The sequence below is a fragment of the Silurus aristotelis genome (genome assembly GCF_946808225.1).
Source record: "Silurus aristotelis genome assembly, chromosome: 27".
NCBI lineage: Eukaryota > Metazoa > Chordata > Actinopteri > Siluriformes > Siluridae > Silurus > Silurus aristotelis.
The window spans coordinates 13,008,437-13,034,860 of record NC_139600.1 but is presented as its reverse complement, the minus strand read 5'-3'; the positions used below and the strand labels follow the sequence as shown (position 1 = coordinate 13,034,860).

The following is a 26,424-nucleotide window of genomic DNA, read 5'->3' as shown; positions in this document are numbered from 1 at the left end:
GTGTGCTTAATGAATACTGAGAAATAAAAAAATTAATATACAGAAGCAACAATTTGTGTGTATTAAGACAACTTTAATGAAATTCACATTCATGTGAATGGGCTTAAACAGAGCTGTTTGAAATACACAATTGCAAGGCAATTAGTTTGTGTCAAAGCAAGGTTTGGGGAAAGCAGTTTTCCGGCAAAGGGTGAAGTCTGGTTCCCCCAAATACAAGTGGAAAAAAAAAATAATAATTTGACAGACCCAGTCGTCAAGGCTAGAAAAGAAAGTCAGTCGAGAACGAGCGATGTGCGATGTTTAACGATCAAAAGCCTGGCTGAAGTTCCTCTTTTGACCACCACCTCTTCCTCTACCTCGTCCTCCACCTCGTCCTCCTCCTCCACCTCGTCCTCCTCCTCCACCTCCACTTCGATAGTTGCCCCCACGAAAGCCGCTGCGAAATCCGCCACGGAATCCGCCGCGACCTCCGGACCCTCGTTCTCCACGGCTCCGCGTGTTTTCCTCCAGTTCGGGAAGTTCGGTGGCGATGGTCAGCTCCCATCTGCGGCCATCTTGCCATTTGTCCTGTAAAAGGGGTAGAAAGGATGACTGTTTAGTTAGGAAGTTGAGAGTTTGGTTCAGGCTGGCTAGATTTGACAGGGCATAAGTTGTGAAATTTGAGAATCTGGAGTCCAACAGGTTAAAAAACCTCAAGCGTGCGCTTACATAAGCTGGAGAAATTTATTTCACATGACAAGGATTAGAGATCTATAGAGGAGGTATGCTTCTGCACCACGCCTCACTTGTATCAAATTATGCACTGATTGCAATCTCACTGTCTCTCACACAGACACACACACACACACACACACACACACACACACCAAATATTGCCATACCTGGATCTCCTTCACCTTATCGGCTGGAACATCAAAGCAAACCCCCTAACAAAGGAACAGAGACAAATGAAAAACTCGTACTTTGACATACTATACCTAATATACAGCACGACACGCTGCACTTCTTTATACGAAATCGAACGTTTGCTGCCGAATTGTTCTCAAAAAACAAACCTTTTTGCTCTTAAGGAAGGCCATGCGCTTGATCTGGTCATCGATCTCCTCCCCGAGCTGCTCTTTCAGCCCTCGCCAGGCAAAGCCGATGTTATGCATCTCCTGAGAGCAGTTGAGCACCAACGTTGTGTAACCCTTAGAGAGGAAATAAAAAAATAAAGGAATAAAAAAAGGAGAGAAAAACAAATGTAAAACGTTTCAGTCTGTGCCTTGAATCATTTAGTAAATTTTCCAGACACAATAGCACAAAGAAGCTCTGGCTCTCATTTAACTGCTATAACAACTACAACAACGCTCAATTAAGTTTTATTTGTCTATCGTTTTTAACAATGGACACCGTCCCAAAGCAGCTTTACAGAAATAAATTACAAAATATAGATTTTTCATAAATCAGTCCCTATGATTTTATCCCTTTTATATAAACAAGCCAGTGGCAAAGGGGAAAAACTCCCAGAGATGGTATGAGGACCTTGAGAGGAAACCAGACCAGAAATCCAAGAGAACCTCATCCTCATCTGGGTGACACCGAATGTCCATTCATTAGTTTAATCATTGTTAAGGTTATTAACTTCACCGTGAATATGCAAATCTGTTCATGACCATTGTAGCCCAACGCCAAAGTAGCAAACTTTATTATTTTCAGGCCAAATCCAGCTTCATGGTTCTTGAAAATAACCTTGCGGATCTTTACGCCGTTCATGGAGAACCATCCTCAGCTGAATGTTCTCCAATTGAAAATAACTTTATCCAGAGGTGGACATTCAATAATTCTAAATTTAACTGTACGCAATTATTAAGATGATGTTCAAACCCTGCTTGTGTCAGGCTCTTCAATCCCAACAGAGTTTTAACACCAAAATATATTTGGCTGAAGTCACAAATGATGAGTAGATTAGAGGTTAGTGATGTCTGCTAAACATTACCATAAATCTACATGGTCCAACAATGTTTAAAAGCCTTGAAAAAAAAATACAAAATCTGAAAACCAACTCATTTCAATCGACTTACAACATCCGAGTTCATAAGCGACCTCTGCTCCAGACTCGTGGCTCCTGATATGTGTGCAAGAGCAGCTGCTAAAGCATCCACCGCACCGCGCTCTTCTACCAGCCTCTCGGCCGCCGTGCGAAAATGTTCGATTGCTGCTGGAGGAACGGAATCCAGAAACCTGGAATAAAGGATGATGTTGAAAAGATAAAAAAAAAAAAGTGAAATTAAGGTACGAATTAAGCACATTTATCGAGAAGTAAACAGACTGAATGTATAACTCCAGTTGTGGGATTCTAAATAAATGTACTTTACTTTATTTATGACATGCCAATATTGTGAATTTTGCATAGTACATACAGAACACGGTAGAGCTTTGACCCTGATCAGGTTTTCATAAATCAGGTGCATCACCTCACCCAGGGTTTTATTCCTCTACCACACCACCATGTCCAAGGAGTATAAATTTGTACAACACTGCAAATATCGTTTTTATACCAGATTTTAGATACAGTCCATGATACAAGCGTCTTCATGTTTTCATGGCGGAACAGCTGTAAACAACCTTTCCTGTACTTTCACTTGAACTTTAGACCAAAAGGAATGCAGCTGGTTAATGGGAAACCGGAAAACGCAGCATCCTTGGACTTTCCCACGGTGGAAAATTTACTGACTGTTTTAAAGCACTGAAGCTGAAGATTGATGAACGTCTCCATATCAATATTAAATGATATGGTTTTCTCCATAGAAATCATGTATAAGCAAACAATCGCGTTCATGGACTACTTCAGGGGTCTTTTCTGGAGATGCACATGATTGAATAAGGTGCAATAATTCAAGTAGTAAAAATCACCTGACTGCATCTTTGCTGGAGGATTTGACGATGTCATTAGCAGTTGGGACGCCGACACGCTTGAAAGTAATGCCCTGGTGGATAAAAAAAAAAAAAAGAAATCAGCTAATTTAATTATATATGTCTGGTATTTAGAAGGTTGCGCAGGCAGAATTAAGTAACTCACAGCCTTCTGCTCGACGTATCGCAGTTGGTCTTCCTCTTTTCGCTGATAAAAACAGATGCAGATGCCAGTTCTTCCAGCTCTGCCAGTTCGCCCAGAACGATGAATATATGACTCAACGTCCTTGAGACAAAAGGAAAATAAAGTCTTTTAAGCCAAAGCATATTAACCATTTACTATGACTGATTACAACAAAAAACTAAAATCAGACATCAAAATACGAGTTTTTTTTTTTTTTTACCTTCGGAGGAGAACACTGAACAACCAAATCCACTTCGGGGATATCGAGGCCTCGGGCAGCCACGTTGGTGGCCACCAGGACCTCGAAGGTGCCGTTCCGGAAACCCTTCAGTGTGAGCTCTCGTTGTTTCTGAGGAATGTCTCCGTGTAAAGACTGCGCACTCTGGGAAACAGGAAAGCAATAAGTACTTTAAACCCTACTACATAATAGACAATTTAAATGCAGCAAGATCATCAAGAACATTTTGCACTGAACAGGTGCTGCGAGTCTCCACACTAATCGCGATCCATCGATTCGATATTGTTATACTTGGTATATTCATGGTCAAATTCTGCACATTTCAGCAAACCTGTTTGATTGAGGTATTCATGGACAGCTCATGTGCTTCCTTCTTGGTCTCGCAGAAGACGATGGTGCGTCCGTGGCTGCCGCTGTACACCTGCACTACATCTCCGATCACGGCTGCCCTCTGAGACCAATGGCATGCTATGGCCAGATGCTGGAAAACAATCGATACGTAAAAACGGTGCCAAATGCAATCTATCAACTTTGGCCTTCCTTGAATCAAAGTAGACAGAACCTGAGCTCTTGACCACTGGACTGAAAAGTCAAATATCACACGCCTTAGAGAGCCATGGCTAAGTTCAACTCCCAACCCGAATTTTACAGCTTTTGAAGTTAAACAAACCTTTTTTTCCCATTAAATAAAGAATTGAATACAATGAAAATCTTTAATACTCCATATAAAATAATATTCTACAGCTATATTTATTTAAAAACAGTGTGTATTAAAGCAGGCATAGTCCCATTACAAAGTTTTAGAACAATTGTTTAAAATAAATGTATAGATAAAATTTGGGTTTGACGTCAAAAGACGATCAGAATTTTAGCTTTTATTTCCTGATATTTACATCAAATACAAAAGTATGGGAACAGATTCAACATAGAACTGTAAACAGTGCTTAATATACAATTGCACATCCATCGCTTGCAATATCATCAAGCTCGAAAACCACCAAAATCGCCCAAGTGTTGATCTTTGTAATGCTTTTTCGAGCTCATACTAAAAGATTTCAGTTGTTTGTATTAAAAGTTTTTTTCAGAACATTTATTGGGCTCATTTCCTTCATTAAGCCCACCTTTGTGTTGCCAGTGTCATTTTTAACACTGTGTGCTGCACGATTGATATAAGAATCTAAGCATAAGAATCTAAGTATCCCAAATGCATACTGCGTTTCTGTAGATTTTGAAATTCATTGTTACTACCATCATGAATTTCATAATCAATAAAGCTAAATTTGTACATTCTTAGAAGAAACCATGGAAACAAAAAAATCTGCAGTGCCTTTTGGATCATCAGCAGATCCTTTCTTTCTCCACATTTTGGCTTTGCAAAAGAAGTTTTGTGCTTCTTAGAATCTTTGATTCTTATAAAGGATGGGTGATTTGCATCTTGTCTTCTAGAACTCTGCTCCTAAACTTTGCTTTAAGCAGATGACTGATTGTTGTTTTGGGGGTTTGTAGATGCTGCGGTTTGTTTGCTTGACTGACCTGTTTGATGGTTAAAGCACCAGTAATTTCAAGGAATTTTCAAATTGTTGTATTGGCTATACCCAATGCTTGTGCAACTTTCCCACTTTTCTGAGCTTCTCAAAAAGGTTTCTGTCTCTCAATGACATTTATTCATGTCGTTTATGCTTTTGAATCTTAACAAGCAAAACCCAGGACTGGACCCAAGAGCAGACGTTTAGAGAATATATACTGAACACTAAGTGAGCACATGAGTAACAAAAGACATCTGATGGTTGCACTGTTTAACAATAAAAAAATGGGTGGGTTCAAACACCAAATGGCTTTTCTAAAATCTTGATCTCGTTCACCTCAGTTCCAATCGTCTTTAGTGCGTAGCAAAAACCTGCCTAGTCGATCTAATACTTTGGGAGGCACTTGTATCCAGGGAAACTAAGCAAAGATAAGCTCCATTTATAAAAGAGTTTCACGTGAAACCTCTACATTTGATGACTCAAAACTAGGTAATTAGGGCTTCAAAGCGGTCCCCATGAAAACCAACACCACCGACAGAAACAGAGTTATATGCAGGTTAGATTTGATCTAACAATTCCAAGGAGGGGAAGAAAATAAATAAATCTGCCCAGACACATCCTCATTCTTCAGTGACAGCTAGTTAGACCAGATATAGATTCAGGAAATCAGGACATTTTCTTCTTACTCATTTGCATGCTTGTTTGAAAAGGTCCAGTAAACTTTTACTGTTGACAAGAGATACTTAAGAGTGTTACATAAAGTATCCGCCCTCTTGACCTTTGTTGCACAACAATAACCACAAGATTTACAAAACATTAGACACGGACTAAAAAAAGCGCAGAGATTTGTTGGTCTGCGTCAACACATGGTAGAAAGAATTTCTGGCTGCAGTTACAGCTGAAAGTTTTGTTCTTCCACCACCAGGCATTACTGTTACCCTGGTGATGGGATTTTCAGAGCAATGAGCAGAGCTGTTCTGTACATTGTGCCAAAGAGTACATTTCTGATCAGAGATGCTTTTCCCTGTGTCTCAAATCTCCATCCCACCACCTAGCAAACTCCAATCGGGTAATGGATTTCCTTTTGGCACTCGTCCATGAAACAACGAATCAGGCATAGCATTATGACCACCTACCTAATATTGTGTTGGACCCCCTTTTTCTGCCAAAACACTTCTGATCTGTTGATCATTAACAGCATGATCTTCTTGAGCAGTTTGAGCCACACGGACCAACCTTCGCTCCCTACGTGCATCAATGAGCCTCGGCTGCTCATGACTCTGTCACCGGTTCACTACTGTTCCTTCCTTGGATCACTTTTGATAGATACTGACCACTGCAGACCAGAAACATCCCACAAGAGCTGCAGTTTTGGAGATGTTCTGACCCAGTCATCTAGACCAGTGGTCCTTAGCTTTTTTAGCGTCACAGACTGGTTTAATGTCTGACTATTTTCACGGCCCGGCCTTTAAGGTGGATCAATACAACAAATCAATAAAACAAAATAAAATGATCCGACCATAAACTGATATTTTCTAAATATAATAATAAATGTGAATCCACTGTGTTTTTTGTTCGTTTTGCTCGCTTGGGGGTTTAAATTTAGTGGTAATGTACTGTGTGTTAGCGGCATAAGCCCCTTTAAGAAGGTAGCGGATGGAGGTAAGACGTGACCGAGGCATCATGACATGCAATAAGAGTGAGTCATAGACAGATGTGGAGGAAAAAATCCGGGAATTTTCCAAAACAAAACATTCAAAATCAAATAATAAATAAAACAGAAATAATGCAAGGTATCTATTCTATGGCCCGGTACCAATTGACCCACGAACTGGTTCATGGCCCGGGGGTTGGGGACCACTGGTCTAGACATCTCACAATTTGTCAAACTCACTCAAATCCTTATGCTCGCCCGTTTTTCCTGCTTCCAACACGTCAACTTTGAGGACAAAATGTTCACTTGCTGCCTAATAAATATATCCTTCCACTAACCGGTGCCATGATGAAGAGATAATCACTTCAACAATCATAAAGTTATGTCTGGTTGGTGTCTGGATGATGTTCCCACTGAAGTGTGAATGCCTCCAGGACATAGAAGGTAAAAAGGATTTAAAAAATAAAGAAAATAATAATAAAGGTCTGCCATTTCAGTGCTATGATAGCTTTTCAAGGTTCGTGTTCAAGATGTTTAAAACCGTTTCCTGAAACCAGATATCTGCTTGGTCTTCATGATGCTTGTTTGCACGTCTTTAACGAACTAATATCTTCCAGTAACAGGTGTATTCACGTTGACATTTTATTTACACATGGCAACAAGGTCCCTAGGTAAGTCCCTACGCGACTAATCCAAGGGTTTCACAACAAGAGACTGAAACAGACGTATTAAATGAATTACATAAGTCAGTACTGTTATAAAGTAATTCCCCGCATTACCGCGGGTCGAATCTGGCGCCCCGGTTCATCACTGAATTGCATTTGCTACATAACTAATTTGGCTGATTTTTCTGGTCTCTCGTGGAGAGCACGATAAACCAAAAAACACAGGAAATTGTTTTTAATGGAGTTTTATGTTGAAATAATGAAATTAATAATAAAAAAAAAAAAGTGTGTGGGAGGATCCAAAATATGCATTACTGTTCTGGCATCCAATTGAATTGATATTTCCATTGTAGTGATTACAGTTTAGGACCTAAGAGGAGGCTGGTATTCAGATTGGATAAAATCAGCAAAAAGAAATTCTTACCTCAACAGTGGTGGCTGCTTTCTGAGATCTTTTGCCGATAAGGTCCACGTGGACGTACTGGGGCCGCATGTACTTCTTGGCCACGTCGTAAACCCAAGAAGGGCAAGTGGCAGAAAAAAGCAGGGTCTGAGGGTTGCTTTCATCACCTGAAATTAATGGATTGTCCTGGTCATGTCCTGGTAGCACAGTTGCATATTCAATTTCATTTATTTCTATGGGTTTATTTATTTATTTTTTTAAATCAACCGATAAAATATTGACTCTACATTAAGTTAAAATCTTTTGCTTTGAAAGTAAGAAATGATTGAGGTCCAAACTGGAAAAAAAAAAAAAAAAAAAAAAAAAAAGATTTCGATATATACAGGACCCTCAAACACCATATATCTTTCCCTTCGTATTTTTCATAACTTCAGCTTCAAGTTACTATCATTTTTATCCTCTACACAATAGTTATTCTTATTTACGCCCTTCTACCTGATAGAACTAGTCTTCATTTTCATGACATCCATATTTTCCAGAATTCAGCCATAAATCTTCACGTGAAAATTTCCATACGTTTAACTAGCGTTTGTTTTTCCTCCGCTGAAAAAGTGGCTCACCTTTTTTGTAGGAAGCAGAGAGGATCTCCTCCACTTGCTCGGCGAAGCCCATATCGAGCATTTGGTCCACTTCATCCAGCACCACATGTTTCAGCTGGGACAGATCCAGTTTGTTGTTCTGAAGGTGGTCTTTTATTCGGCCAGGGGTGCCAACAAGAACGTCGATCCCGTTACGAATGGCGTCCACTGTAACAGACGTGCATAAGCAGGTGTCAGAAACCAAATGATGCACATTTTCTTCAACCAATTTCAAGTTTTTGACAACGTTATTAAAAATAACAATTCTAATAATAATTAAATCCGGTTATATAATGGGTTTGAGAAATGTTTATTTAAATATTGCATAATGCAACATTTCATTTACACTCATCACTTCACACCCAGTCATATGATCAACAAAAGACTGTTAATATGTTCTGAAAATTGTGTCATTACATTCAACTTGTGTTTACTCAATGAAAACTGTATTACATTGGAACTGAGACGGGTGATAAAGCATTTTTTCTAGATTTATTATTTGATGTAACCGCAAGGTGCGGCTTCCAAAGTTATTTCTATCTGCTATCAGCATGATCTCTAAAATGTACACAGTACAATTTCGGGTACGTGTCAGACAGAAATACCACAAAGAGAAAAGGTTTTAATTCTAGTTCAATTCTAATTCCAAGTCTTTTATCGTGACCTTTTTGAAAACCAATCCCATAACAATCCTGCAGTGCAGGCCCAGTTTGCAGTACTTACCTTGAGGGTTATAGGAGCTTCCTCCATAGAAGCAGTGAACAGAGAGCTTCTTGGTGATATCCTTGAAGTCTTTAGACACCTGAATTGCCAACTCTCGGGTCGGAGCGAGAACCAGAACCTGTAAAAATTTAAAATAAAATTACAGTCCTTTAATAAAGGCTCTATTACGCCACATGAAATGAGCCAGAGGTCAAGGATTTGATGACTCGACTCTTTACGCAAGTGTTATTTTTCCAGCTAAGGGCGCAACATATTACAGTTCGATTGTAATCAAGCAAGAAAGAGTTCAAACCTCAAATATCCCAAAATCAATAAGTGATTCTGATGTTAAGTGATCAGTTAAATAAAAAATAAATAAATAAATAAATAAATAAATAAAAAACCTAAGCGTATAGTTTCAAATAATTTTTGGAAAAAAATGAAAATGAAAAATAAATTAAATAATAGAAAATGCATTCAGAAACATGTCCCCCTGCTGTCACTTGCAAGGAAATTAAATGATTATGAGAACATCCTTAAATTCCACTGAGGGCTTCATTTACATTCTCATTTTAAAAACCCTCTACTCTTACCTTTAATCTTTACGCTCACAAACCACACCGCATCCGATACCTACACTACAATTGATTGTTGGCAGCAATCTGATCACTTTCACATGTGAAACTCACCTTTGGTGCTCTACCTCTTCTTTTTTCCTCGCCTCCAGTCTGTAGTTTCTCTATCAGTGGGATCGCGAACGAGAAAGTCTTTCCTGTGCCGGTTCGTGCTTGGCCGATCACGTCTTTCCCGTCGTAGACAGAGTCGAAGGTCTTCACTTGAATGTCGAACAGATACGTCACACCCCGAGCTGCAAAATATGAGACTTATTAATAAAAGTCCAAGATCTCATAAATGGAAAAAAATAATTAAACAGCTGAGCAGACAAACTTTTGAGTAGCTTGATGGTGTCCTGTGAGATTCTGAAATTTGAGAAATTTCCAATTTTTTGCTCCGGTGTCTCCTGTAGACAAAAAACAAAAACAATAAGTGTGTGTGATCGATCGATCAATCAACTCATGATACAACAATAAATATATCTATTCCTCAGACATCTGTATAACTGTCTAAAAAGACCATAAACAACAGATACAACAATACCCTTATATGCACAGTCTTAAAAAAAAAAAAAAGTCTTCTATGGGGGAAAAAAATTATCTTCCGATCCTAATTAGCATGTGATGTAGCCACATCACATCTCTCTCTGGTTGTTCAAGTGGGGTCTGAGCTCGGACTCACAAACGACCTCAGCTTATTTTTTTTTTCCCCAAATGAATCTTGTGTCAAAGGAGCTCCACTGTTTCAATAGTGGGTCATGGAGGGGATGAGGTTTATAATCCAGAATGACTTTGGGGCTACAATAACCACGGTAATGATGGTACTATAATGAAAGGAAAGTTTCCCCTTTTGATTCCGGGTTCCCCTTAATGTTTCTTCCCAATATTTTCTTAAAGAGTTTTTCCTTGTTACGGTTGTCACTGGCTCGCTCATTAGGGGAAATATTTATAGGCACAAATTTGTGTCACTGAAACGTATATATTTCTGGAATGCTAATTTTGATAATTTACAAATAAACTTGAATTGAACAGAATAAAATGGTGTGACCATCACCCCACATTCTGGAATTTAACCAGAGCCACTATTGGGATTATGGTCACTTTTTGTGCCACGGTCCCTCTCCCCTGATTGCTAGAAAGAGTTCAAGAATTCTGGACTCCATCATGCTTTACCTTCAACACAGCAGTAAGAATCTCCTGCAGATCTGTGCCTTGACACAAACCGGTCTCTGAGCTCTACCTTATTCGGCTGTTCGACCTTATAAAAGACAGGTGTTTGCCTATCCAAATCTTTTGAAATTGCCCCCATGTGGACTTCAATGGGCGGTGCTACGCACATAAGGCACAATTGATACACCTTTATAAAAGCGCTTAAGTTACATAGGCTTGGTAAATGCCAGGGGCAGGACACCTTCCAAAAAAGTAGTACATGTCTATGTTGAATGACAAGTATCAAAACAAAGCTGATTTTTAAATCTACACGAATGTTCGGACAAAAAGAACTGTCCAAGTTACACATAGTGAAAGAAATCCTGGAAATCCTAACTGGAAAGAGCGCTCACGGTAACCTACCACATCCTTTTCACTCTCTTCACTAGAGTCTTCACTGGACTGTGGGGAGGTAGAGTCTGTAAAAAACCCATTGACTTTCGCTGTAAATTTGGGGGATTTTGCACCATTGGCGTCGACGGGTGGTTGGTCGACTGTTGCGCCATCCGGTGCCGCTGCCTTCTTTTTCTTCTTTTTTTTCTGTCAGGACGTCAAAAGGAAACCATGCAATTGAACAAAATCAAAAAAAAAAAAAAAGACAAGTGTAAGAGTGTAAATCAGTAAGACACCATACTGGATAAACCAGCTGCACATTATATTTGTTGCTGCAAGTGGTTTGGAAGCTGTTTGTACACAAACAGATCAAATGGCAACATGTCAAATGATTAAAATGATGTATTTCTTTAAAATACAATTTTCTCTGAAGACGTGTTTCCCTCAGTTTTGGCCGTAGTACGTCTCCAGTACTGCGACTGCCACACAAACACCGACCCTGCATGATTTACTTAATTCATTATCAGTCACAATCATTCTTTAAACCATGTTTACACATTTTCAACTTCTAATTGTTTTTATGTCCAATTATTATTATTTAAATGACTTGTAATTGACAAATTAGGTCTAATTACATCATCGTAGTGATCATGGTAACAAATGATATGATTAAAAAATAAAAAATAAATGAAAAAAAACACACCACGGCCAAACCAAATTCGTTCCAACTCGCATCTCTGAGCATCAACGCATCGCTGGCAGTTAGCAAAAGGGGTATCCTACAGAAAACATTTTAACTGAAAGAGGTCTTTATCCGGAGAGAGTTTTAAAGTGCTGTGGTGTCTCAATCAATAAATACATTCTTCATGCTTGGTAATTAGTATACAGACTAATTATATCGTCCATCCAAAACCATTAGGAGAGAAAATAGATAGTAATGACTATGAGGTACGTGGATAAAGACCGCTAAAGCCTTATCTGGACATAAAGTGGAAGGTTGTTTTACCACCTCGGTGCCAGAACAGAGGAGTCTTGAAGCATGTCATCGCTGTACCCTGAGACGGGGGACTGTTCGAGTTGTGGTTGAGGATCAGTAGATGCATAGTGCAGTGCTGTGAGATACAGGGGTGGTGGTCCGGTTTTGGCTTTGTAGGCAAACATCAGGGTTTTAAATCTGGTCAATAGTCAAGAAGGTTTTATTGTCATTTCAACCATATAAAGCTGACGCAGTACACGGTGAAATAAAACAACGTTCCTCCAGAACCCTGCTGCTACATTTATCTGGTGCAGGAAGCTGAAGGGGAGCCAGTGAAGACACGTCGTGCAGCTGCATTCTGAAGTCAGAATAATCCCTTACCAATGGATCATTAAAAGCACACAATTCCTTTAGATTTTCTACTGTGATTGGTCAGGGATTGTAATTTTCTAAAACAGCGGCTCAGACAGTAGTGGTGGCCTGAATGGCAAACCACAGGTTTGATAGGAATTCATTCACATTTTAAACGTCGTCGCCTGACATGACAAGCAAAAGCACGTGACGCCAAGGAAATGCGCCTGGTCCAACATGTAGAGATTATGTTCAATTAATGACTTAAGTATATGTACTTTTACCCATAATGGTTGCTGCCTTTTCACACACCCTGACATCAAACCCAAGAATAATTAAAAACACGTCAAATGGTTTGCCAAGGACATTGTGTTCAAGGAGATTATTGGACGCAACCTGTAGAAGATGCGCATGATTCGCATTGCTTGTGGTCACAGAAAGTGTTTAATGATTATGATGATGAACATGTCCTATTAAGGGATAATTACCTCGGACTGCTCGTCTGCTGTGTTCACGAGCTCGTCACTGGAATGCAGGTTCTTTACTTTAGCTGCTTTTCTCCCCAGGTTTCCATTGATGTCAGGAGACTTCTGCACTGTCCCGTCGGCTGTGTCCATCTTCTCACGTTTGACCTTTTTGGGAGCCGGTGGCTCGCAGTCAACGGGTTCTTCAGTCATAGTGGTTTTCTTCTTCTTGACCTTGTCCTTCTTCTTCTGGTGAATTAAAAACATTTTCATGAACATCGGAAAAAAAATAAAAGAGGATCAACTAAAAGTAATAACTATTTGAACTTAGTCTTATGGTTTAGAAATTTAGTGTAACGATTGAATCAGTAGTGTAAGAAAATATAATCGTAATAAAACCGAATATTTTTTAAACAGCTGTTAGAAAAACTGTGGGAACATGAGGAATGAAGCATTGAAGACAATGCTTCTTAAACATGATGAACTTTGCAGAACTTTAACACACATCACGTCCTTGTCTGATCTCCTATAGCGAATAAATCAACGCCCTCCAACCAATTAGAATCAAGTGTAAACAAATGCATGTTGCAGAGCTACTCGCTACACACAATAGATAGGAAAAGTAACTATTCATACCAGTGTTAGAACGCCGAGTGTGTGATAAAAAAAAAATAAAAAAATTATATATATATACTTTTTTCCTCAGGAACACAATCCCCTAGGTGCAAAAGAATACACACCTCTAAATTACCACATTGACTAGGCAACAGTTTCCCCAATATTTCACAAAAATGTAGGAGAATCAGCTGGTGTGTAGCAGTGTCGGGATAAAAGCTCACGTTATTTCACTCTTACGGTGGATTTTGCACCAGAGTTATGAAATTACATTATTACACTCAGCGGACCAGAAAATGTTTGTCACAGTTTGGGGTCATTAAATTGAGCTTGTATATTTTGTGCAAAAAAAAAAAAAAAAAAGGGAACTTGTGTGTAGCCTTCCTACGCCTGGGAAGAATTCAATAGATTGTCGTCACATGCAAGGAATAATCAACACTCGTCAGACGTTCCTGCAGGTTCTTTAATGTTGCCGTGAGTCTATTGGCAGTTTTTTTTTTTTATTTGTCATTTCCTAACATGATTGTTTGTGCTAAATTTGACATTATTTACATGCCACTCCAGTTTCCAGAGTTTAAGTCAAAGCTAAACCAGTGCCTGATGGTTTGAAAGCCTTCTTCAATCCTGGCACGGCATTTGTCTTTAAACCCTAATAGCAAACGCTGACAAACAAATCACAAACAAACAGATCTGAAGCTGTTCTGAGGTAAAAGCATCCAAAGGTGACTGACAGGTGGTTTTTCTTTTTTTTTCTTCCTTCCCAGAAGAAGGTTCATCAAATTCTTCAAGACAGCTAGCTCAAAACAACAACATTCTAGTTTTGATATTATTCTTCTAGACTTAATATTCTGGTTAATTGCACTATTGTTGTATGTGAACTGGCTGCTGTAACATTACAATTTCCATCCATCCATCATTCAATAAGATTATTTTGCATACTCACTGCATTGAAAAATGAGAAATAACTAAGACAGACAGCATTCAGGAAATGTGCATGGACATTTAATATACTCTGTATATGAATTTATAATTATTATACAATAACTACAATACACAGATAATATACTCTAGATTAATTGAACAACATTAAAAAAGGTGAAATATGAAAAACAAACGAGGTGAACGACCTGTTGCTCTGACAATACTAAAGAACCCAGTAAAAATAGTCCCTGGCTGTATTGACATGAGATCACATACTATGAACCATAAAATATGAGGTATTTACAGACTTTTGACTGTTGCGGTGTATAAAATGTGGATAAATAAATCAGCTAAATGACAACTTCATGTATAAGAAATAATCAAAAAAGAAAATGTTTCAATGGGTGTTACATACAGTATGAAATTGCATACTCTTTTGCTAGACATTTAAAAGTATCACACGTGTGTGTGTGTGTGTGTGTGTGTACACGTGTGGCCATTTTGAACAGTCGATGTGTGCAGTTAACATGATGACCACAAGGGGGCGCTTAAGAGTTGTTTTATTTATTTTTTAACACGTGGTGCGAGCATGGCGCCCAGCTACCATGCATGCTACTTAATAAGCGTTTTTCCTCTTCTAACTCATCTGTAGTTTCTTTCTAATCTAATAAAAATAAACGACACGCTGTCACGAATGGTTTGTAAAATGTTCTTAGCTCGCTCAGGTCTGAGCCCGAGTTCCATGTCCACCAACATTACTGCTATAGCTAGCTCGCTAGCTAGCCGACCTGCATGTTCATTTATCCAGTTGAATTAAGATCAGATTTGCTCTTACTTTGATATCCAGTTTGGTGTCTAATCCCTCATCTACGTCGTCCATGTTGCTAAGGTTGTCGTTGCTTGGTAAAACTAAAGATGGCATTATGGACCGTTTCGCCCGCAGATGAACACAGCCTCTGCCACGGGAACAGGCAGGAAAAGGAACGTCATCATCAAACCGGAAGCTGATGAGGCCCCTGGTGTTTCCTCACCCCACGTGCTACAAGGCGGGTCCTTATGTAGAGGATCAAAATGACTTCAATAGGACCGAGGTTCAGGGGCGGGACTTGTCAGTGTGTTTGTGTTTGGATGAGCCTCGTGTCAGTCATCTTATAGACACCCTATTGGCCACTGTACATCGGGGGGTGGAGCCTATTTATACTAAGCACTAAATGTATGAACTGTTTTGTTTTTTTAGGAAAACATTGCATACTTTTAAGAGCTCATTTAAACTTTTCTTTATTAATTATATCTTATAAAATATTGACAGTATACTTTAAGTTTTATTTTTTGATTTATTTGTCCACATTTCATTCACAGTGCCTGTCAAAAGTTATTTTTATATATATATATATATATATATATATATATATATATATATATATATATATATATATATATATATATATATATATATATATATAAAATGTACAGATGTTGAACAAAATTTTCAATCAATAAAATCCTCCCTTAGCATGAATAACAGCTTTACACACTCATGGCATCTGGACAGTTTGTTTCTCCAAATATTCAGCTGAAACATTTTGTCATGAAATGCATTATCATCTCTAGTAAAACTTGCCGAAGATGATCTTCACCAGTTGAAGATTTTCTTTCTGACCTTGTGATTCAGTTCGCCCAAAATGTTTGCTCTTCTAATAACACTTACAACGTTTGGATGTAAGCTTCAAGACATTGTCTTGTATGTTCAAGTTTGTTCCAAAGAGTCGCAGCCGAAACGAAACCGCGTGTTTTTTTGCCTTTTACTGTGTTTGTTGCATGTAAACAAAAGTAAGATGCACATGTCTCAATAAACCATAAAAGCATAGGTGTTTCCAAACTTTTAACAGCCACGAGTTATGAGCAATGCTAGCTAAAAAGTTCTAGTGGAACATCTTTCCAAAAGACTAAAGGTGATTATAACATCAAATGGGGACTGAATGTGGAATGAGATGTTCAAAAAGCACATATGAATCTTAAGCTTAGGTGTCCACAAACTTCAGATTTCCACCTTTATATGTTAGGCCCATCATTCGATTACAATCAGATCACCAAATTAAAATACACCTCAAATAAAAACATATTACATATAAATAATTTGCCTGGCTCGATTCCACCAGATTTCTGTGACTGCACAGAATGAACGATCTCTACACCACAGTCTGATTAAGGAAAAAGCCTGAACCTCTGTTGCTGATACCAACATAAACTGACCATAAACACCAGTCTAATTCTCCAAGAAGTACTAGCTGGTTACATTTTGGATTTTATGTGGAAAACTGTATAATATATTGTATTATGGTACTTCTGCATTATTTGCACTACAACCTGATGTCGAACTGCTTTTCTAATAATTACATGAGCTCACAGAAAACCAATGGTGGCTTGTGTCATGTCAGGTCATGAATGTTCTCATCCTTTCTTGCTCTATTTGTCTCACACACTTTTGGTATTGCCAGGACCTTTCAGCAAAAACATGGACAAGGTTTCAGAAGAGATTAATGATTCCTGTTTTGTCATTAATGGAGTGTCTTAGGTTACAGCTGATGCTTGATCTATTTTCTGAATCTGGTCCACATGAACATGGTCTACACGTATTCATGTTGGACTGTGCATTGGCCCTTGTCCTGGATGTTTTTTTTTTTTTTAAAACCCCACAGCTCCACATTACTAAGATATAAAATATGCTGAATGATATTGTAGGATATTAAGATATTTCCTTTTCAGTGGCTGTATTGGACATTGGTGTGGATGCAGTGGGCCTACTGGCAACTATTAATAGCACAAGGCTGCCCCCCAGGTGACTGTCACAAGTGCCTGGGACTAATATGGCGAAGGCACAAGCCACGTGCAGAACAGTTGGTTGAATCGTGAGCAGGGGACTCCCTGTCAGCTGACTGGTACTTGGGATTTGGCTTTGAGCTCTCTGAGGGGAACTGCACGTACCAGGGCACTTAATGGTACGGGCCATTAGGCACGCTGTGTTTAGAGCACGGCATGTGACTATGTAGTTTATGTACAATCTAAAATGTCAGTTCTTATTTGTTCATTACAATGAAGTTTATTGTAGTGCCGGCGTTGCAGTTCGTCGCGGAATCCGTTTCGATCAATAATTCTTCACTTTCTTACAATCCTACTCTCTTAGATGTTGCATTTCCTCACAGGCACACAAGCTGCACTTTTAGGAATTCCCTGGAATGTGGGATTTCTGATTTCTGCCGCTTTTCGGACCCAGAGTAAGTCCCTTTAACCTTTAGTTCAGAAATGTAAGCCGCCGTAGATAAAGGCATCTCCCAAATTCTATAAATGTAGACGCAGTTTTAAAGCTTCACTCCACTGAAAGAAAGAAACAAAGCTTTTACTTGTCACATGCACATTACAGGACAGTGAAATTCTTTCTTCACATGTCCCAGTAATGTTAGGAACCTGCAATCAGAGAGTAGGTTAGCCATGATACAGCACACCTGGAGCACAGAGGGTTAAGGGCCTTGCTCAAGGGCCCAATAGTGGCGATATTTGGGGTTTGAACCACAGACTTTCCAATCACTAAGCTAGAGAAAGATAAGTGTTTAAATGTGTTTTCCCGAGTTTTCACTAAAGGGATCATTGTACAAGTGGCATAACGGAAATAATTATACACATTGGAGGAAATAAACAGATATTATTCTTTCATCCACACCCCTGTCAATATATATATATATATATATATATATATATATATATATATATATATATATATATATATATATATATATATATATATGTATATTAAATATAATATAATATTTAATATATAATATAATAAAATATATAATATAATAAAATACAATATAATATTTATATTTTCAAATCCATGTGCCACAATCCATCGTGACTGTGTTGACTCTGAACACTGCATGGCCTATCGCTGTGTAGTAGTCACGTGATCACGGAGCCTCAGCTGTCAACAAAACGTCACGTGGAGGGGGGATTTAACCGTTTTGCGTCACAACACTGTGAAAGGCTATTGGCTGGAGTCTAGTGGTGGGCGGGGCTTCAACGGAGGCGCCTCTGAACGTCACGTAGCGCTCGCGATACAAAACAACAACAAAAAAATCCAAGGCTCGCGCCTGTTGCAGTGCTACTGTAGATGAAGGTGAGCGCTCGCGCTGCGATTTTGGTCGCATTCACAATGGAGGTGAGTTTATGCACAACGTTTTCAATGCGTCTCTATGCATTTGTAATCCTGCCTAGTTTGCATAATACTATGTATATGGTAATATATAATGCAACACGTTGCATTTAGACGCATTTGCATTCCTTTGTATATTTTATATAAAAAAAAATGAATAAAAAATTAAAAACTGTTGTTTTTAAACAAAAAACAAAAAATATATATAAATATGGCCGTTATATTAAATATTAGTTAGTATTTGTAGTACTGACTTAGACCACTATATATATGACTTACAGCACTTTATAGTACTGACAGTATTTTTTATTTTGACCACTTTAGAGTTGATTTGCTAAAAGCTGATAAAAGTTGTTAAAAGTTGATTTGCATTGAATAAAATGTCAGTACTACACTGCATATTGTTACTGATTTCATTTTCTGGTGTTAATAATATTCATATTACAATTGGTACTATATTTGAAATTTATCCCAAATGTATAAGCAATGAACATCAGTGCATTAGATGAATGAACCAACTATTCTTATGTTTTATAGTTTATTCATTAATCTTTTACAATAACACATGCCCGTGAAAGGGTGGGATATATTAGGTAGCAAGTGAACTGTAAGTTTTCAGAGTTGATGTGTTGGAAGCAGGAAAAATGGGCACGCATAAGCAGATCACATTTTTACAGTCACCACAAAAATCATGTTTTTTTTATTATGAATATAATTTTATAGCTAGGTTGTAGTCTGTTATCCAGGACTATACTCATCATTCAACAGGCTAAGAGAGGTGCAGGACAATAAATACACAGAATAAAACAATAACATGAGGTAGAACATGTTATATCACCTGTTGGAAGGGGAGCAGCAATAGGAACATCTATAGCTGCAATATGTTCTGTATTTACTCTATAAAGTGTGTAAAGGAGATCTATAAAGTGACTGATGCGACTTTGTATATATGTGGCATAGAGTGACATCTATTGGCAGAGTAAAACCTAACATGTAATTCAATACAGTATTTGGATATATACTTAATGTCATTGTGATTTGAACATGCTTTGGAAAAAAAATACGCCACACAGAAAAGTTTTAGGTTAATTAGGAACAAATGCAACATAAGGGACAATAAACCACAACGATGATCCTTTTTTGCCGCTAGATTAAAACTGAACCCATAGCCAAACCTTCACATGGCTTTGCTTTACTGAATGAGCTGGACTTGCAGCGGAGAACAGGAACCTTCTGTGACTGTGTGATACATGTCCATGTGAACCCTGACCAGCTCTTCTTGGCTCATAAAAGTGTCCTTGCGGCCTTCAGTCCAGTGTTCGCCACCCTTCTTCCTCAGCACGGTTCCTTCATAGAATTAAATTCACCTCTTCTCACCCCAGAAACACTGGCTTTACTTCTGGAGTATATGTATACAGGCAAATTGCCCCCAGAGAGCCACGAAGAACCAATACTGAATGCAGCTTTCTACCTGCAGATGGAGCAACTGCAGCAGGCATTGACCTGCAGGAGGAAACAGAAAGAGGTAACACAGACTGGTGAGTAATTTATTCTATAGAATATAACTAAGTTATATTCTTACATCAAAGTAAGAAATACAGAATGCCTTAAGGCCAGCAGAAATTTACAGTGTGGGCTTTTGGTATATTCAAGTCTTCAGTCACATTACCATGTTGATGTGTTTTGATTGGATGGCCAGAGGGCCCGCTAGTCAGACTCGCAACCCACATATGTAGCAAACTGCACAAGCGTAACATTGCGCATACCATTGCTAATCCTAGACCTGCCACCATAGACTTGTATGTTAGGCGATATGCATGGTGTAGAGGGAATAGGGACCCTGGAATAATCAGACCAGAAGCATCTTTATGAAGGCTTTAGCCTGAAATATATACAGGTTTATTGATGACCAACAATTGAGCACAAATGTGCTAAATGAGCAGCTATAAAATGTATTTTTTGTTACCTGATGAATCTTATGAAACATAATTTATGTCTTGATGGCTTCTTTTTGCAAGTGTATAGAAATTTTGTAATCAATTGTACCTTATTACAGATTTGACAAAGTTTTCTACCTTCTACAGTTCAGGACCAAACCAAGAGAAAGAAGGGATTTACAGAGGATAAGTCTCTCAACAAGACTCTTCTAACCTCATCATATTTTCCATATGGCTCCAACCAGCCACCACCAACCACACCAAGCTACAAGGTCGTCCCAGTCATACGCCACTCGACAGGAAATGCTAAATTTCCACTACAATCCCTCTGTCTCGCTAAAACCATTGAACAAGTATCAGAGGCCAACAAAGACCATCAGGATAACAAGTTATTGCTTAATTCATCACACTCAAAACATGACAAGGCAGAGAATTCAGTAAACGATATCTCCAAGGTTGTTGCTAATGAAGCAGAAAAGTTCACTATCCCTGACAACATTGGACAATTTGCATACAGTGGCCCTCAGACGTTCACAGCTGTCCATTCAAACAACGATAATAGAGATCAGTGTGTGCATAGTGCTCACACCAGTGGTACGCATTTGTCTCCAGAACCTGACCACCTGACCAACAGATGTGTTTCAGATAGAGGCAGTGTCCAGTCATTTAATTCTTTTGAAACAAGAAAATATGTACATGTTCCAGTCATTTTCTCAGACACTATTAGTGATAAGAAATCGTACAAAAGCACCAACAACCCTGAGAACAGAGGTCAGACTTTTATCAAACAAATGACAAAAAGCCATAAAAGGCGAGCCAATTTACATTTAGACAATTCTAACAAAACCGACACTAATGATACCGTGTGTGAAAACGCAACACCGGATCTTGGCGTGAGCCACAAAATAAACCAGCATTATGCTCCCTCACTGGAAATGTTGACTGTGCGACAATTTGCCTTGGGTGAAGACTCTGACTGCTGTGAATTCTCCAATCTGAGAAAAGACTATCAGGGCCACTTAAGATACCACTGCTTCCCCCAGTCAAATGAATCAGACAGTGACGAAACATGCCCAAGCCCTAAAAAGGAGGCGAAAGATGATTCCGAATTCCTGGAGACGATAGACGTGGCCGAGATATTGATCTCCACTAGAGAAGAACTGAAGTCTGGATCTCGCAGTCACTCCGAAACACGTCGGTTCCATTGCACGGTTCCAGAGTGTGAGAAGGCCTTCAGCCAGCGCGGATCTTTGAACAGACACATGCGCACACACCTAGGTATCCGTCCTTACTCATGTCCACTTTGCACCATGTGTTTTTCCAGACAGTACAGAGTGACTGAGCACATGCGTGTCCACCAGAGGAGCTGTGATGACCCACCTTAATCATGTCTTTATGTGATGCTATACATTACATTTTCAGCACTGAATTTTGGTATATTCAGTGAAATTGCCAGAGTGTCCAATTCTGGTCCAATTTTCTGCAATGTACTGCTGAATTGAGTATCACTTCTGAAACATGCTCACATATGCATTTAGTTACGCTTGGTAATTGTCCAAGACGAGGAACAGAAGTGGTGTAGCATTGTTCCTGCAGAAATCATTCATTCTTCTTCTGGAACTGCTGATCAGCTGGCACGGTCCTGATGGATCTGGAGCTTATACAAAAGTTACACACTACTTTATACTGCTTAGTGTATCCAATCCAATCTTTATGTAGTATGTTTTTTTGGTAGTTGGAGGACACCAGGGAAACTGGTGGAAACCTTTGGCGGACACATTCAACACTTAGATTCGCAATTGCCTTTAAAAAAGACCAGGATGACTAGAAACAGTGTAGACAGTGGGACGTATTTATTCATTGATATGCACCTTATGCAAATTTCACCCAAAGCTTTAACACTGGTGTGCGTGTAAATTTAAGATTGAAATTTTAGCAGCTTTTTTGTACTCAAACAGACAAAATCAATCACCAGAACAGTGAGAAACACAATCTGAAGCATCTAAATGGATGTTCAGCTAAAACAGAGGAGGTAATACAAACATGAGCCCTGTGTAAGTTTTGTACAAGAATCTTTTTAGATTCTATTTCCAGGTACCAGTGCAAATATATTCAATATTTCATGAGGTACAGAATATTACAGTGATAAGATTATAAAGGTTCAAGATTTTTTTTCAATACATTTAAAATATTTTTAAATGCAATGTTTGTAGTCTGCTTTTTAAGAGTGGGATGAATTTTTTTTCAGAGAGAGCTGAAATCACAAGTTCCTCAGATTTGTGGGGACCCCTTACAGTGGGAGAACATTTTCCAAGGACCCCTCATAGTTATAACAGTGATTGAACATATGCTTACTACAATTGGCCATTGGAATGACATTATATTGTAAAAAATTATTCAATCCACATGCATGAAATATTTGAATAAATACTTGTTATTTTGCCATTTAGCAGCAGGAACGTTTCGTGCATGACGTGCTTTTATTTCAGTGTGAAGTGATTCGTAACAGATTGTTTTGCTTTGTCAATCAGTTTCTTTTTTTTTTTTAAGTTCTAAAATCAAATGAAATTATAATAATTCCCTTTATATTTTTTAAAGGAAAAAGAGCTGAGCAATAAAGGTTTAATGTGAAAATTGAAACGGACAAAAAGATTGTGATTATAATAAATTTTAATGTAATTATTTAATACAATTATTCGAACAAATTACATAATTGTAATTGTGTGCTTGCATAATTAGGTTTAATTGTTTCATTATTATTATTTGTATTATTATTGATATTATTACTATTTTGAGAAGTACAATCTGAAGACCTTTGACCTTTTGTGTGTATCTGACTACAGCTTTTATAAAATTCAATGGTGAAATACTGCTGAAGTGAGCATTTCTTGAGAAGTTCAGGTGCTCATGTCCTCATGTAGATCATCATGCCTGCTTCAGTGTGTGTATTACTTGGGTCCAAGTTGACCTTTGCTTTGGCCTGCTACGCCATAGATGAGAAGTGGAAAAAAAGGGAAAAATGCCACTGACAGATTTTCATTTCTAATTAAATTAAAATGTGACATATTTTTGCTTGATTTTTAAGCTTCAAAAATGTAATTAAATGTAGAGAATATACTGTACATTGATTTGACTTGTTTTATTTCATGTACATGTGTTACTTTAGGTGCACTTACGTATGCTTTGTGACACTCAACAAACAGCTCATGATGGAAATATTGAGTATTTCGAGTAATATAAATTGCCTGTAGATTGGAAAGAATACAATATTTGCTGTGATTATGAAACAAAACATTTCTGCAACTTTCTGAAATTATGGTGGTGAGAACATTTACTTTTGGCCCACAGACCTTAATCAAGTTTGATTTTTAGCTCTTTAGAGGAACAAGTTTGGGAACCTTTGGTGTCGTTCAGTTTTTGTGACGCTTGCAGAACACATATGCAGACTTCTTATATACAGCCATTAAATCATTTAAGCTTTTATATTCACAGACACTACACACTCCATACCATCATTTGATCAAATTTGTGACAAATTTGTTGATGTTCCGTGTACAAAAAATGACAATTTTATGACCGAAATTCCATGATTCTGTCCACATTTTCCACATCATGATCATCATAGTGCCTCCAGTGGTGTGTGAAACCCACTTTGACAACTCCTATTGTAACTGGCTTGAAATTGTCCTTATTTGCAACGACCTCAGATATCATGGCCATGCTGCCCCTCCCTTCTGTCATTTTTTTGGTAATTTCCTCAACAGTCAATGTGTGTATTCATATGTGGAACTCTTTTAAAAAATTAAATAAATTATTTCCTTTACATAAATGCAGACTTACCAGTGTGCACAAGTATTACAACAGTGGTCTACCGGTAAATAATTGTGTTTGGTAGTTTGCACTTTGGTACGCAGCCTATGTAACTACAGGTCTGAGGACATAATAATGGGCTGCCATTTTATCATTACTACACAAGAATCCAGTGGTTCTTCTACCTAATAAAGTGTTTCTAACTCAAGTTGTGTTCTCAGGTCTAATCATTTGTCTAATAGTGTTATCCAAATAGTATGTTAGCATCATAGTAAAAACACAGACGGATTTTTGAAAGACAGTATAAAATATACACGCAGTGATTGATCAGGGGAATAAAAGTACGCACTTTTGAGCAACAGAACCACATTTGGAAATGCAGCGAGGCTCACACACAAACCATAATTTCTCATTAGTCGCTAAATGAAAATCAGGAGTTTGTTAAATCATTAAGTTTATTAAACATTATTAAAACAACTTTGTATTGAAAGCAGACTGACCGCTAAACTCTTTGAAATTTAGTAATGTCCCAGACTCCATGTGCAGGGAGACTTGATTATACAATCCAAACAAACAAAGCTGAAACACTGTTTACTGGTTTACTAGGTCACAGACAAACAATATTATTAGTCTTTAAAATCAGTCTGTAAGCCACCACTTCTCAGAGGCTGTAAGTCAGTGGTACCGCTCGTATTTACTGGTCTGGAAGCGGCGAAAAAACCCTTTCCCGGGCTGCGACAAGCTAGCTAGCTCTGACCAACCAATCAGAAGACGGAAAAATGCTGACGCTATTCTGGACCAGCTAGCTGCCCTGTGAGGCGAACATGAAATCTGATTGGTTAAAGAAAAAGACTCTTTGCTAATATTCTGGTCAAAGAGCCAGCAGTACTGACTTTGAAGGCCCTGGGAAGCACATAGAGGCTGAAATCTGATTGGACAAAAATATGTACATCCACATACATGTACTGGAAGCAGTGCAGCCAAAAGAAACACTACAAAATAAAGAGAATAAACTGTTGGGAATAAATTAATACAATTTCATGGAACAAATATTAGAATTCAAGTTGTACATGTAGGTCAGTGCTTCTGATAGTGTTTAGGCCAGCAGAAGGCTTTGCTTGCCCTGACTGCCCACCACTGCTGTAAACTGTTGGAAGCAAATCAAGTCAGAAAAGCAAAGAAAGTTTCATTTTACTACCTATCTGCCAGAATGAGTCTCGAGGCAAGCCTTCATTGTATCCTGAAAGGTTTTACTGAACATTAATATGATTCAAACAGTTTTCCCATTTCATTTATTTAGAATATTTGCATCAATACCTTGAAAATTATGGTGCAAGGTATAGTAAAAAAGAATAATTATGACTAATAATATAAATATAAATGTATTGTCAATGTAAGTCTATTAAAGTGAATGTAGTGATTGTTGAGTTAAGTAAATATTGGTCCAAAACAGGGGCATTAACAACATGAACGTCTTCAGCAGTTTGAGCTACAGGAGCTCATCTGTTGGATCGGACCACACGGATCAGCCTTCGCTCCCCACGTGCATCAATGAACCTCCGCCGCCCACAACCCTGTTGGCGGTTTACCACTGTTCCTTCCTTGGAACACATACTACAGTATGATAAATATTGGCCACTGCAGTCCAGGAACATCCCACATGAGCTGCAGTTTTGGAGATGCTCTGACCCAGTCGTCTAGCCGTCACAAATATAATTCATATAGTACATTTAAATGCAGCTTTGTTGCCCAAAGTGCTTCACAAAATTGTGAAGACGTAAGGGTTCCAAAATCACAATTTCTCTACTTCAAAAGCCAAACAAAAAATTGTGTCTACAAATGAGATCTCTTTGGATGAAGCCTGCCAAATATAAAGGGGGAGACGACGAGATAGTTTCTGCTTTTATTAACTTTGAGGACAAAATGCTCACTTGCTACCTAATAAATCCCACCCACTAACAGGTGCCATGATGAAGAGCTAATCAGTGTAATTCACTTCACAGACCATGTTATAATGTCAATATACTCTTATGGCACAATACAAGTCAATACATTTAGGGTCACTACGTTACTCTGATG

General features: G+C 38.3%; 2 protein-coding genes across 4 annotated transcripts; one reads left to right on the top strand and one right to left on the bottom strand.

Annotated features, from left to right (window-relative positions):
• Nucleotides 1-52: 52 nt before the first annotated feature.
• ddx21 (DEAD (Asp-Glu-Ala-Asp) box helicase 21) lies at nt 53-15,418 on the bottom strand. The gene is made up of 16 exons (XM_083532436.1): nt 15,224-15,418; nt 12,877-13,101; nt 11,092-11,268; nt 9,854-9,926; nt 9,595-9,773; nt 8,927-9,044; nt 8,186-8,371; nt 7,587-7,732; nt 3,649-3,798; nt 3,300-3,461; nt 3,062-3,181; nt 2,896-2,969; nt 2,064-2,223; nt 1,056-1,190; nt 882-926; nt 53-567 (listed from the first exon to the last, which is right to left on the bottom strand). The coding sequence occupies exons 1-16, from the start codon at nt 15,308-15,310 to the stop codon at nt 301-303; spliced, it is 2,304 nt and encodes a 767-aa protein (XP_083388562.1). The 5' UTR covers nt 15,311-15,418; the 3' UTR covers nt 53-300.
• Nucleotides 15,419-18,460: 3,042 nt separating this feature from the next.
• LOC310721303 (uncharacterized protein) lies at nt 18,461-23,402 on the top strand. 3 transcript variants are annotated; one of them, XM_083532897.1, is made up of 3 exons: nt 18,461-18,604; nt 19,749-20,136; nt 20,683-23,402. In XM_083532897.1, exons 1-3 carry the CDS (start codon nt 18,557-18,559, stop codon nt 21,918-21,920), a joined length of 1,674 nt encoding a protein of 557 aa, XP_083389023.1. In that variant the 5' UTR covers nt 18,461-18,556; the 3' UTR covers nt 21,921-23,402. The 3 variants fall into 3 exon arrangements, with proteins under 3 accessions (XP_083389023.1, XP_083389025.1, XP_083389024.1); XM_083532899.1 differs by having other exon boundaries at nt 18,462-18,604; nt 20,076-20,136; XM_083532898.1 differs by having other exon boundaries at nt 18,467-18,604; nt 19,981-20,136.
• Nucleotides 23,403-26,424: the final 3,022 nt, after the last annotated feature.